The 14,327-nt window shown below is 45.0% G+C and overlaps 1 protein-coding gene across 1 annotated transcript in view; it reads left to right on the top strand.

The window, feature by feature from the left end:
* Nucleotides 1-14,327, top strand: part of UBA6 (ubiquitin like modifier activating enzyme 6) — a 253,385-nt gene that overhangs the window by 16,625 nt on the left and 222,433 nt on the right. Inside the window, exons 3-8 of the mRNA XM_075341882.1 lie at nucleotides 5,253-5,347; nucleotides 8,950-8,978; nucleotides 9,074-9,168; nucleotides 9,298-9,409; nucleotides 9,947-10,027; nucleotides 10,106-10,228. Of these exons, the coding sequence (XP_075197997.1) occupies nucleotides 5,253-5,347; nucleotides 8,950-8,978; nucleotides 9,074-9,168; nucleotides 9,298-9,409; nucleotides 9,947-10,027; nucleotides 10,106-10,228 (535 nt within the window). The remainder of the gene's footprint in view (nucleotides 1-5,252; nucleotides 5,348-8,949; nucleotides 8,979-9,073; nucleotides 9,169-9,297; nucleotides 9,410-9,946; nucleotides 10,028-10,105; nucleotides 10,229-14,327) is intronic.

Below are 14,327 nucleotides of genomic sequence, written 5' to 3'. Positions count from 1 at the left end.
CTGGGCTTCCGGTTCCCTCAGGGCTGAAAGCCCATTCTACCAGAGCCGTGGGTGCGTCCTGGGCTTTGCGGCACCAGGCTACGGCTCAGCAGGTGTGTCAGGCGGCTACCTGGTCGAGCCTGCACACTTTCACGAAACACTATCAGGTGCATACCTATGCTTCGGCGGATGCCAGCCTAGGTAGGCAAGTCCTTCAGGCGGCGGTTGCCCACCTGTAGGAAAGGGCCGTTTTACGGCTCTATTACGAGGTATTATTTTACCCACCCAGGGACTGCTTTTGGACGTCCCAATTGTCTGGGTCTCCCAATGGAGCGACAAAGAAGAAGGGAATTTTGTTTACTTACCGTAAAATCCTTTTCTTCTAGCTCCAATTGGGAGACCCAGCACCCGCCCCTGTTCCCTTCGGGCTGTTGTTCTTTGTGTACACATGTTGTTCATGTTGAATGGTTTCAGTTCTCCGAAATTCCTTCGGATTGAATTTACTTTAAACCAATTTATAACTTTTCCTCCTTCTTGCTTTTGCACCAAAACTGAGGAGCCCGTGATGCACGGGGGGTGTATAGGCAGAAGGGGAGGGGCTTTACACTTTTAAGTGTAATACTTTGTGTGGCCTCCGGAGGCAGAAGCTATACACCCAATTGTCTGGGTCTCCCAATTGGAGCTAGAAGAAAAGGAATTTACGGTAAGTAAACAAAATTCCCTTCTTTCCTACTTTTTACTTTATTGTTCCCTTTGGGGACCTGAACCTGCAATAGTTTGATCACTTGTTCTATATACAGCAATGCCCCAGCAGTGCTGTATATAGCAGAAACCACAGTCTCCTTGAGGTGTATGGAGATGACTGACACATGGGTCATCATCTGACCCCTTGCTATTATGACATTTTATCGTTATCCCACGATCGCGTTGTGGACTTTCCTGATGAGGACTCAAAAGAGCGCGCCCCCTGCCAACATGCATTAAATCTCGCTTTCACAAACCCTATAATTTATGCAATGAATAGTGGCCTCTGCTCCGAATAATGTAAACCTTTACAAAAGCAAAGTATTGTGCCAAAGAAACTACATATAACAATGGATTTTATTCAAAATTATTAAAACTATTAAAACAGCAAGGTGTATAAAAGAGGTCCCTCAAAGCAGATCCAAAAAAAGCTGTGCACAAAAAATAACAGACCTACACAAATATATGCAAATTGCATCAAGGAAAATAGGTGCACAAAAATGTGTGTGTGTAAAATATGTATGGAGCCTGCACAGAGGTGCCAAAAGGGAATAAATCAATGAGAACAAAGATGAATAAATAATGTGCAATACTTGCAATAACCACAAGATGGCAGAGTATGTAAAAAAAAAAAAAAATGCACGGAAATATGGGTCTATATAAGTACACTGCTCAAAAAATGAAAGGGAACACTCAAATAACACATCCAAGATCTGAATGAATGAAACATTCTCATTGAATACTTTGTTCTGTACAAAGTTGAATGTGCTGACAACAAAATCACACAAAAATAATCAATGAAAATCAAATGTGTTAACCAATGGATGCCTAGATTTGAAGACACACACAAAATGAAAGTGGAAACAAGTCAAAATGAGGCTCACTATTGTGTGTGGCCTCCACGTGCCTGTATGACCTCCCTACAACGCCTGGGCATTCTCCTGATGAGGTTGCGGATGGTCTTCTGAGGGATCTCCTCTGAGACGGGGACTAAAGCATCCGCCAACTCCTGGACAGTCAGTGGTGCAACGTGATGTTGGTGGATGGAGCGAGACATGATGTCCCATATGTGCTCTATCGGATTCAGGTCTGGGGAATGGACAGGCCAGTCCATAGCTTCAATGCCATAATCTTGCAGGAACTGCTGACACACTACAGTCACAGGAGGTCTGGCATTGTCCTGCATTAGGAGAAACCCAGGGCCAACCGCACCAGTATATGGTCTCACAAGTGGTCTGATGATCTTATCTCGTTACTTACTGGCAGTCAGGCTACGTCTGGCGAGAACATGGAGGGCTGTGTGGCCCTCCAAAGAAATGCCACCCCACACCATTACTGACCCACTGCCAAACTGGTCATGCTGAAGGATATTGCAGGCAGCAGATCGCTCTCCATGGCGTCTCCAGACTCTGTCGCATGTGTCACATGTGCTCAGTGTGAACCTGCTTTCCTCTGTGAAGAGCACAGGGCGCCAGTGGCGTATTTGCCATCCTGGTGTTCTGTAGCAAATGCCAAGCGTCCTGCACAGTGTTTGGCAGTGCGCACAATCCCCATCTGTGGACGTCTGGCCCTCATGCCATCCTCATGGAGTCTGTTTCTAACCGTTTGTGCAGACACATGCACATTTGTAGATAAAAAGACTGACTGCACTCACCAAACTGAGGTGTGAACAGGTGCATAACTGAACATCACATAAAATACAAAAAAAGGACAGTTTGCACTCTGATAATGCTAAAGTATAGAAACCATGAATGTGTGAACATGGACCTGCATTACTGCTAAGGAAAATCTAAGAAAAATGAGATATTTAGCATATATAAAAGGTCATTTGTATATCTGCCCAGTTGCCCCTTCACGGCATATCTCGTAACTGGGTACCTATACTATGCTGAAGCCTTTCTCTGGGTTAAAAACCTTCTGTGTATGGGCAAGTAGGAACCTGCTATATAGGATAAGATTACCTGTGGCAAGTGGGGGAGGGATGCACGGTCAAAAGGTATGACCTTAATATAGACAAAAAGACTGACGGCACTCACCAAACTGAGGTGTGAACAGGTGCATAACTGAACATGACATCACATACAAAAAAGACAGTTTTCACTCTGATAATAAAGTATGGAAACCATGAATGTGTGAACATGGAGATATGCCGTGAAGGGGCAACTGGGCCATTTATATATGCTAAATATCTAATTTTTCTTAGATTTTCCTTAGCAGTAATGCAGGTCCATGTTCACACATTCATGGTTTCCACACTTTAGCATTATCAGAGAGCAAACTGTCTTTTTTTTTTTTTTTTGTATTACATGCACATTTGTGGCCTGCCTTTAAATATTTGGCCATGCTATAATGCATCGAGTGCCCATACTTGGTTCGAACAGTCATTCCATGCCGACAGTCCCTTTAAGGCGTGCCATGCTGCCCATCAACACCACCTCTTGTTGATCCGTTGTGGAGCACTAATGAGTTCCCACAGCAGGTGATTGACCCTCTCAGGTTCAGTTCCTCAAAGGAAGCTAAAAAATAATAGAAATTCAATTTTCCCCAGTTCAAATAAAAAAAAAAAATACATTGCATTGCTGGATCCCTAAAAACCTGATCAATCAAATCTTAAAACTGTATGATTAACTGCGTAAAGCAAAACACAAGCCTTCACTCAGCTACCTCTACTGATTACCAGAAAAAGAACGATAAATTTCTGTGTTTTTAATGATTTCACTGCACTTAGAATTTCTCGGGGGGGTTCAAAATAAAACGAGTGCATGAAAGTTATGCACAGTGGTATTAAACCATAGGCCTTTTACAAAAAATCTGCATATTCATGAGTTTGCTCTGCTCATCTGGGTAAAACTTCCACTGCTTCCTCCCAGTCCTTTCACCAGTATGCTGCTATATACTATATACACATGTGGTCAAAATTGTTGATACCCCTCGTTTAATGAAAGAAAAACCCACAATGGTCACAGAAATAACTTGAATCTGACAAAAGTAATAAATAAAAAATCTTTGAAAATGACCAAATGAAAGTCAGACATTGCTTTTCTGCTTCCATAAAATTTAAAAAATAAAGCTCATGAAATAGGCCTGGACTGAAATGAAATGATGGCACTCTCCTCCTTAACTTAATATATTGTTGCACAACCTTTTTTGGCAATCACTGCAATCAAACGAATCCTGTAACTGTCAGAGACTTCTGCACCTCTCGACAGGTATTTTGGTCACTCCTCAAAAGCAAACTGCTCCAGTTGTCTCGTGTTTGAAGGTTGCCTTTTCCAAATGGCATGTTTCAGCTCTTTCCGAAGATGCTCAATAGGATTTAGGTCAGGGCTCATAGAAGGCCACTTCAATAATAGTCCAATGTTTTCCTCTTAGCCATTCTTGGGCGTTTTTATCTGTGTGTTTTGGGTCATTATCCTGTTGCAAGTCTCATGACCTGTGACTGAGACCAAGCTTTCTGACACTGGACAGCACATTTCTCTAGTATCCCTTGATAGTCTTGAGATTTTATTGTACCCTAGACAGATCAAAGACACCCTGTGCCAGATGCAGCAAAGCAGCCCCAGAACATTACTGAGCCTCCTCCATATTTCACAGTAGGGACAGTGTTCTTGATGTGCTTGATTTTTCCGTCTGAACATAAAGCCAATGTGCCTTGCCAAAAAGTTCATTGTTTGTCGCTTTGTGGCGTATCAACATGTAGTTTGGCAAATTCCAGTCTGGCTTTTTTTTTTTCTTCTTCATCAACAATGGTGTCCTCTTTGGTCGTCTCCCATGAAGTCTACTTTGGCTCAAACAATGACAAATGGTGCGATCTGACACTGATGTTCCTTGAGCTTTAATCTCTTTAGAAGTTTTTCTGGGGTCTTTTGTTACCATTCGTATTATCCGTCTCTTTAATTTGTCATCAATTTTCCTCCTGCAGCCATATCCAGGGAGGTTGGCTACAGTACCATGGATCTTAAATTTCTGTATAATATGTGCAACTGTAGTCACAGGAACATCAAGCTGCTTGGAGATGGTCTTAAAACCTTTACCTTTAACATGCTTGTCTATAAATTTTCTTTCTAATCTCCTGAGACAACTCTCTTTCCTTTGCTTCTTCTGGTCCATGTTGAGTATGGTAAACAAAATGTCACCAAACAGCACAGTGAGTATCTGCACCCCTATATACGGGAGCACTGACTGATTACAAGGTTTTAGACACCTGTGATGCTACTTGGTAGAAACACCTTGATTTAACATGTTAAGATGTTCCTTTTGTCACATTTTCAGGGGTACCATAATTTCTGTCCAGGCCTGTTTCATGAGTTTTATTTTTTTTAATTCTGTGGAATCATGGTTTAAAAGCAATGTCTGACTTTCATTTGTTCATTTTCATAGATTTTTTTTATTATTACTTTTGTGAGATTCAAGTTATTTCTGTGACGAATGTGGGTTTTTCTTTCATTAAACAAGAGCTACCAACAATTTTGACCGTGTGTGTACATTTCATTTTTCTAACTTTTTACATTTTTTTTTTTTTTGTGTAGCCGGCAAAGATATGTCCTTGGTGACACAGCTATGCAGAAAATGGCCCAGTCTCACGTTTTCCTCAGTGGCATGGGTGGACTTGGTGTCGAGATAGGTAAGAACAATCTATCTCCTTTGCTTTATGTTTGATATTCATCTGAGGCTTTTTAATTTTTTATATACTAGCTGTACTACCCGGCTTCGCCCGGGTTAATAACTGCTGTTAACAAAATAGAATGTATTAACAAAAATGTATTCTGCACACAAAACCACAAAACAAATAGATATAAATGTAATTATAATATCTGTCTCCCCCTCTGTATATATCTCTCTGTCTCTCTCTATCTTTGTCTGTATCTTTCCCTGTCTGTCTCTGTCTCTGTCTCTTTCTCCGTCTGTCTCAATCTCTTTCCCTGTCTGTCTATATCTGTCACTTTCCCTGTGTCTGTCTCTTTACCTGTGTCTGTCTCATAACCTGTCTCTCTCTTTCCCTCTCTTTCCCTGTCAGTCTGTCTCTTTGTCTGTGTCTGTCTCTTTCCCTGACTGCATTGTGACACGCCAACATTCCATATAAGGGTGTGGCTGCGCATTCTTCTGAAGTTCTGGCTGCACTGTGGCTCCCAGCTCCATTCGCTTAAATGGAGGCAGGTTTTTTGTCGAACTGTAAAGCGCGGGGTTAAAATTTCCCCTCAAAACATAGCTTATGACGCTCTCAGGGTTCAGACGTGTGAGTGCAAAATTTTGTGGCTGTAGCTGCGACGGTGCAGATGCCAATCCCGGACATACACACATACATACACACATACACACATTCAGCTTTATATATTAGATATATTTATTTTCTGCTCTGGAGCGGTGATGTAAATCTAAGTCCACTGCCCCTTGGTTTTATACTGATCCTCTGGCGGCTTCATTCTTTGTCGGTGCCACTCTGTTCCTGCGGCGCCATCTTATGCCCGTAACGTCTGAGTGGCCAGAAGTTGCGTCACAAGCTCTGTGCCCGAATGAGGCTCTCATAGAGTTGTAACCTCAAGCTCGCTACATGAAACACTGGTATTGCTGGCAGGTCATAAATCACGAAAGACCCCAGTGGGAAAACTGTACAACTGCGAATTTTAAAAAAAACCCCTGATTTAAACAAAAACTATTTTGTTCTTGACCTTTTTCATTTTAACGGTTAATGATGGCTCGGGTACTTTTTTGACTTATTTCTCATATTTAGTCCATTTCACACCTCAGTGTTGCTGCAAAACATGCGTGCTGTTGGGCTGCCACAGGTTGACATGGCTGTTGGAAGGTGCACCGTGGGAGCCTATCCTACTATAGTTGCCTACTACTACTTTTTACCTATTGGCATTTTTGGAAACCTAAAGAGGTTCAGACTAAATCTATGAACAGCGAGTCATTTTTACATAAAAGTACTTATGTTTACTCTTTCCAGCATTTAGAGTTTGAGGTGGGTTTCCCACCTGACACTTCCTGAAAAAACAAACAAAAAACCATGTGCGTATACCCTAAGAGATGTCTGACATCAGCTCTCTCGGCAAAGCGAGCACTCTTGCGTATGGGGGAGTTGGGCAAGATGGCTGCTGGCCAAACAATCATTTGACCAACAGCTATGTACTGCATATTGGATGGTCTAACAGTCCACCGTGGCTGGCAAGCCCAACCAAAGTTATTATTTGATCTTTGGTTGACAAGACTATCGTCAGCTCTCGATTTAAGTCGCTTTGGTGGGAGAAGTAGCCCCAACCCTCTCCTTGCTTCCTAAATTGCTATTATTTGTGCAATTTAGCAGGTTTAACAGCCAAAGGCAGTGTGGCCACCAACCCTGGCTGTGATAGCCAGAGCTTATGTGCCCACATGAACGCCATATAACAGTACGTCGCTTTGCAGGAATTCCTTCCCGATCAAGACATACAGTTACATCAGATATCGTGAAGGGGCTAACAGTGGTAATAGGTAGTAATGAAAGAGCAGTATCTTGCTTGGTTATCATTAACAGCACTTGAATGCTTGGATAGACGTGACTTGAGTACCTGAGTATAACAGAAATCAATGGGGGACCCAAGCATTTTTCTGGGAAATCTTCCAGAAAAATGTTGGAGTCCCCCATTGACCTCCATTGTGCTCAGATGGGCGCGACTCAATGGCATAATGCATACCGAGCACCCAAGCATGGTAGTGCTCACTCATCACTAGTAATAGGGGAAAATAAATAGTATAATTTGCTACGCTAATTTTTGCAAGCATGGCTGTACCCCATCTGTGGCTGGACAATACTGTTTGGCTACACATTAGGGTTCACATGTGAAGGAGCACTTTTTGACATTGGGAGCAAAACCCTTCCTTATGTGACTCCCATATTGGAAATTACCTGGGAATTCAAATATGGGCGCAGTGACTATTAGGACTTTATGCTTGTTTTCCAGAAATGAGCATGTCGGTGGTGTTGTAGAGTGAAAATTGGAAACATGCCATTGTAATGCACAGTGTATTGGGCCCAGCTTCTGCATCCCTTAAATTAAGTGGGCGTTCACGACTACAGTAATGCCAAACGTGGACTCTAAGGTCCCGTTACACGTAGCGATGTTCCAGCGATCTTGACAACAATACGACCTTGTCAAAATTGCTGGTAAGTTGCTATATGGTCGCTAGGGAGCTGTCAAACAGGCAGATCTAAGTAACGACGCGGCAACGATACGGCGATCCTTGGCGGTCGTTGGGATCCTGTCACATAGCAGCTATTCTGACGGTCGTTGAAAAGACAAAGCAAAAACATAGTGATGCATGTTGTTCAGCGGGACACAAAGGATCAAAAAATGAACCAGGACGTTCAGGTACGATCGGCGATATCGCAGCGGGGGCGCGGTCACTGCTATGTGTCACACGTAGCGAGATCGCTAGCAAAGTCGCTGTTGCATCACAAAACCTGTGACGTTTCAGCGATCTCGCTAACGACATCGATATGTCTATCTGGGGGCTTAAGGGTATTTGAACATAACCACAAAAGAATGAACGTATTGTGACACAGTGAGGGGTATGGTGGTAGATATTTCTCGCAGCAATTGCTTCTCGCATTGATGATCAGCATGGAGAAGGTCACGCCCTGGCCTTGACCTTCTCTGCTATTTCGGATTATTGAGGCTACACCCAGGTTGCACAGCCGAAGGGGTTAAGGCAGCATAACTAGTCAGCCCTAACTTCTCAAGATGTGGTGGTGTTTTGGCAGGAAAAGCTGAAGCGTGTTTGTGGGAACATCATACCTGAACAGACTGCACATCTGGGCCCTAATGTAGGACTCTGTAGATTAGACTCACTTTGGACTTTCTTTAGCCTCTGTTCAGCCATGTCCATCCTTTTTAGACCTGTACTATAATAAGTGATATTCTTTGACTTACTCTTGCCATGACCACTAATCGCACACCGTGACCATATCGTGGGAGAGAGGGAAATGCAACGATGGCGTCAGCCGGGAGCCTCCTCCTTCTCACATCCCATCCATACATTACATCTTCATCTTCTCCAGCTCATTATCGTAGATCACGTCCAGGAACACCGCTGCCTTCATATCTTATTACTGCTGCTGGTTCCGCTCACTGTTTATTTTTCACATTTCAAAATTGTCCTTTTTTTTTAAATTGTAGATACACTGAAATGCTGAATAGTTAAAAGCTAATATCACTTCATTGCCTATTTGTTCTTTTGTCATTCTAGCCAAGAACATTGTTTTAGCTGGAATAAAGGTAATAACAAATACGTGGATTAATTTTTATCATTTTGTGTGTTGTATTTTTTCCTCTGGAGCTGGGTATATACAACTGTTCTTTTTTTCTATTAGGCACTGACAATCCATGACACAAGACCTTGTGAAACATGGGACCTTGGGACTAATTTCTTTATCAGGGAAGATGATATCGTAAATAAGAAAAACAGGTTAGTACTGAGTGAGTCCTTTTAGTCATGGAGTTGAGTTTATAAGGCATGGTATTCATAGAAAGTGCTGTCATTACTAAGCACATTAACACCATGTAGATTTTGTTAAATGTTTGTGTAAAATTTCAGGGCTGAAGCATGCCTGCAGCATATTGAAGAGCTCAACCCTTATGTCCAAGTAATCTCTTCAACGATACCTCTGGATGAGTCTTCTGATCTGTCATTCCTGAAGCAGTACCAGGTAAAGAAGTTACTTTTCCTTTAGTCTGGGGTCTCAAGTGTTAATTCTCTCATGCAAGAGAATCGTATCAATTATGATAGTCACACTAATAATCGGATTGTCAGATTGGTGCTATCCAATTCCCTCTCATGAGCAAATCAGAGCACACTGATGGAGAACAAAATGTCTCCATCGTCTCCATTCTGCGGCTTCGCAGAAATCTGATGTAATCCGAGTGCAGTCCGATGATTGCCATGCTCCCATAGACTTGAATGGGGGCACGTCATCCAATTTGCACTGCAGATCGCAGCATGCTGTCATTTTTTATCTCCTGTCGAATTGGCATGAGAGAAAACACTAATCGGCACTGCCCCACAAATACAATTGGTCCGAGCGCAGTCCAATAAGACATCAAATGGCACTTGTCGGAGTTAAACGGTGCTGTGAGCGAGCCTTTATTGTGAATCCTTTTCCATTATTTTTGTGATTGAACACAACCATTGCCAAACTCGAGCCATACACAAATGTCCAACTTCTATATTTTGTTTGAACTTTTAGTGCGTAATACTAACCGAGGCAAGGCTTTCGCTAAGAACGCGGATCAATAACTTTTGTCATGATCAGCAGCCAGCTGTCAAGGTAATGAATACATACAAGTGTCTATAGGGAGATGTCGTCTCACAGGTCAGGATTTTGTAACACATGGTCTTTTATTAGTTTATCTGCTCAGATTCTTATGGCGTTTGCTCCTATGTGTTTTGTGACTTTGGAGATGAATTTCAAGTCTTGGACACCACAGGGGAAGAGCCAAAGGAGATCTTCATTTCTAATATAACGCAGGTAAGTGTAGCGTTTTCACAGTTTTAATAGCCTCACAGCCACGGTCTTTCTTAATGAAGTGCAAGTTTTCCATTGAACATAAGCAATGTTGCATATTCTCATAATTGGTATTACTGGAAATGTGCTATGAACATGCTGGAGTGGTTCCCATCATATTGAATATACTAATGCTGTGCATGCTCTATAGAACTAGTACTGAAATACACTGGAGCAGGAGTCTTCTCTCACTTCTGGGTCTTAAAAAAATTGCAGCTTCATCTTTTAGTCAAGTTCTGCCCTTCAGCTCCTTGTAATCCAGAATTAGGAGAAATTAGGCCCTGTGCACACACTATGGTTTTTGATGCGTTTTTTTTCCTATTTAAATCTGCATCAAAATATGCATGTCTCTCATGAAGCCAGCAAAGTCTATGTTTTTTTTATTTGCTATGCCCACACTGCACTTTATTTCTGTACGGTTTCGGTCTGATGTTTGATGAAGAAACAGTATGCAGCGTGTCAATTATGAGTCCGGTTTAGTAGCGTTTTTCACCCATTGACTGCAATGTTGTCATGAAATAACGCTGCTAACCCACAGGTGTATTCACACTGTGACGGTTTGAGTATGGTTTCACAGCACTATTTCAACCATTCCCGAGTGTCTCTCTCTCTGTGTCAGCAACTGCCCGGAATTGGCGCATCCATTAGATGCGCCAGTCCCGGGACTAACTGGCTCAACCCGATTACCCTGGTGTGGTGGCAATCAAGGTAATAAGGAGTTATTAGCTGCCACTAAGTCCTAGATTAGTCATAGCAGGCGTCTATGAGACACCTCCATTACCAAACACCTACAAAATCCTTTCTTCTTTGTCGCTCCATTGGGAGACCCAGACAATTGGGTGTATAGCTTCTGCCTCCGGAGGCCACACAAAGTATTACACTTTAAAAAGTGTAACCCCTCCCCTCTGCCTATACACCCTCCCGTGCCTCACGGGCTCCTCAGTTTTATGCTTTGTGTTGAAGGAGGCACACATTCACTCAAGCTCCCATTTTAGTCAGCAGCAGCTGCTGATTGTATCGGATGGAAGAAAAGAGGGCCCCCACAGGGCCCCCGGCATGCTCCCTTCTCACCCCACTAAGTCGGCGGTGCTGCTAAGGTTGAGGTACCCATTGCGGGTACAAAGGCTGGAGCCACATGCCGTTTTCCTTCCCCATCCCTTAGAGGCTCTGGGAGAAGTGGGATCCTAACCGGTCATCGATTCACTGGGACCGGGCTCCCTCCGCAGCCCCTGTGGGAATCTGACGGACAGGAGACTTGGTATCATCAGGGACAGGGCCTTGCATCTAAAGGTACTCTGTGTCCCCTTGGGGACGGTGCATGGAGCGATTTTGTCACAGACGCTGCAGCGGCTGCTGTATTTTTATGACGACCGGGACTACCGCGCCGACCGCACCTGTTTGCCGGCCGCGGTATTAAATTTAGTCCCCGGCTTCATGCGGCCTAGTACCATAACTCCCGCCCCCGGGCCTTCCAGTCAGGGGTAAGGGCGGGACGGTCGACCTGACGTCGACAGTGAGGGCTGGAGCATACTTTAGGTGTCCTCCTCCCCCCTCACTGATCACTGTGGGGCACCAGATTCCCGCACTTTATTAGTCGCCGCCCACGCCTCCCTCCTCCCCTGAGAGCTCCGGCAGCCATTTTTTAAACACATTCTGCCGGTGGAGGACTTCTGGAACGAGCTCTGCAGCTCTGGGAGCCCCAAGGCAGGGAATCTGGTGGACACACACCGCTTTGGGCGGTCGGTAAGCCACACCGGTCACCCGGTGCTGGTCCCCCTAGGGTGCCGAAGTGTGTGTGTGTATGTATATATATATATATATATATATATATATATATATATATATATATATATATATATATATATATATATATATATATATATATATATATATATATATATATATATATATATATAATATTTGTATACATTTTCTCTGTTCGGCCGCATTGTTTTGCTTTGGCTATATACCCTCAGTGATCACTCTCCTAGGAGACAACAGAATGTCGTTCACAAGGAGCAAGGGTGCCAAGACACAGGGTTATTTTGCAACCTGCACATCTTGTGCGGCTATGCTACCTGCAGGTTCCACCTACCCTCACTGTGAGCAATGCTCGGGCCCTGTTGCACTCGCTCAGCCGGAGCCTCGGGCACTGGTGGGACCCTCGGTTCAGGTAGAACCGCCGGCTTCCCCTGTCCAGGTGGCAGGGACAGAGTTTGCAGTTTTAGCTGAGAAACTCTCTGAGTCGCTTTCACAATCCATGGCTCAGTCTATGGACAAATGGTCTGCTAAGATACTAGAAGCCTTGCAATCCAGATCGGCCCTTACACAGGCCCCGGGCACTGCGGGATCATCGCCCCCAGGCCCCTCTCGGTCTGCGCCGCAGCGTGCTCCTGGGGTGGCACCTAGGTCTCACGGGGAGGACTCCGGCACGGACCGCAGTCCCAGACCGGCTAAGCGGGCTCGCTGGGAATCTTCCCCGACTTCATCACGCTGTTCGGGGTCTCAGCTTGAGGACTCTCTGGAGGATGAAGCGGAGGTCGCAGCTCAGGGCTCTGACCCTGACGTTGCTCTCAATCTTGATACACCTGAAGGGGATGCCATAGTAAATGACCTTATAGCGTCCATCAACCAGGTGCTAGATCTTTCTCCCCCAACTCCACCTATAGAGGAGTCGGCTTCGCAGCAGGAGAAACACCAGTTTAGGTTTCCCAAACGTACACTGAGTGCGTTTTTCGATCACTCTAACTTCAGAGATGCTGTCCAGAAGCACAGAGCTTTTCCGGACAAGCGCTTTACTAAGCGCCTTAATCACACACGTTACCCCTTCCCCTCTGACGTAGTTAAGGGTTGGGCTCAATGTCCCAAGGTGGATCCTCCAGTCTCTAGACTGGCGGCTAGATCCGTAGTATCAGTGGCAGACGGTTCATCGCTCAAGGATGCCACTGACGGGCAGATAGAGCTCCTAATGAAATCCATCTATGAAGCCACAGGCGCGTCTTTTGCCCCGGCCTTTGCAGCCGTGTGGGCACTCCAAGCTATCTCAGCTTGTCTGTCTGAGATTAATGCGGTCACATGTACCTCTGCTCCGCAAGTTGCGTCTTTGACTTCTCAGGCGTCGGTATTTTCATCCTACGCCATAAATGCCGTCCTGGACTCTGCTAGCCGTACAGCGGTAGCATCCGCCAATTCGGTGGCAGTCCGCAGGGCCATGTGGCTACGCGAATGGAAGGCAGACTCTGCTTCCAAGACGTTCTTAACCGGTTTGCCTTTTTCTGGAGACCGATTGTTTGGCGAGCGATTGGATGAAATTATTAAGCAATCCAAGGGAAAGGACTCGTCCTTACCCCAGTCCAAACCAAACAAACCTCAGCAACGGAAAATTCAAGTGAGGTTTCGGTCCTTTCGGCCCTCAGCCAGGTCCCAATCCTCCTCGTCCAACAGGCCACAGAAGGACCAGAGGAACTCTTATGCATGGCGGTCTAAGTCACGTCCTCCAAAGACCGCCGGAGGCACCGTCTCCAAGGCGGCCTCCTCATGACTTTCGGCCTCCCCAAACCGCATCCTCGGTCGGTGGCAGCCTCTCCCGCTTTTGCGACGCCTGGTGGCCACATGTCCAAGACCGATGGGTGAGAGACATTCTGTCTCACGGTTACAGGATAGAGCGAGCCGATGCACTTTTTCAGGCGGTGAACACTCTGAAGACAGAAGGAGTTGTGATCCCCGTTCCCCTTCAGGAACGTGGTCGCGGTTTTTACTCCAACTTGTTCGTGGTGCCAAAAAAGGACGGATCATTCCGTCCCGTTTTGGACCTCAAGCTGCTCAACAGACACGTGAGAACCAGACGGTTTTGCATGGAATCTCTCCGCTCTGTCATCGCTTCGATGTCCCAAGGAGACTTCCTAGCATCAATCGACATCAGGGATGCTTATCTCCATGTGCCGATCGCACCAGAGCATCAACGCTTCCTGCGTTTCGCCATCGGGGACGAACACCTTCAGTTTGTGGCACTGCCTTTCGGCCTGGCGACAGCCCCCCGGGTCTTCACCAAGGTTATGGCATC

This window comes from Anomaloglossus baeobatrachus, chromosome 1, assembly GCF_048569485.1.
Source record: "Anomaloglossus baeobatrachus isolate aAnoBae1 chromosome 1, aAnoBae1.hap1, whole genome shotgun sequence".
Classification (NCBI taxonomy): Eukaryota; Metazoa; Chordata; class Amphibia; order Anura; family Aromobatidae; genus Anomaloglossus; species Anomaloglossus baeobatrachus.
This window is presented reverse-complemented; position numbering and strand designations above follow the sequence as displayed.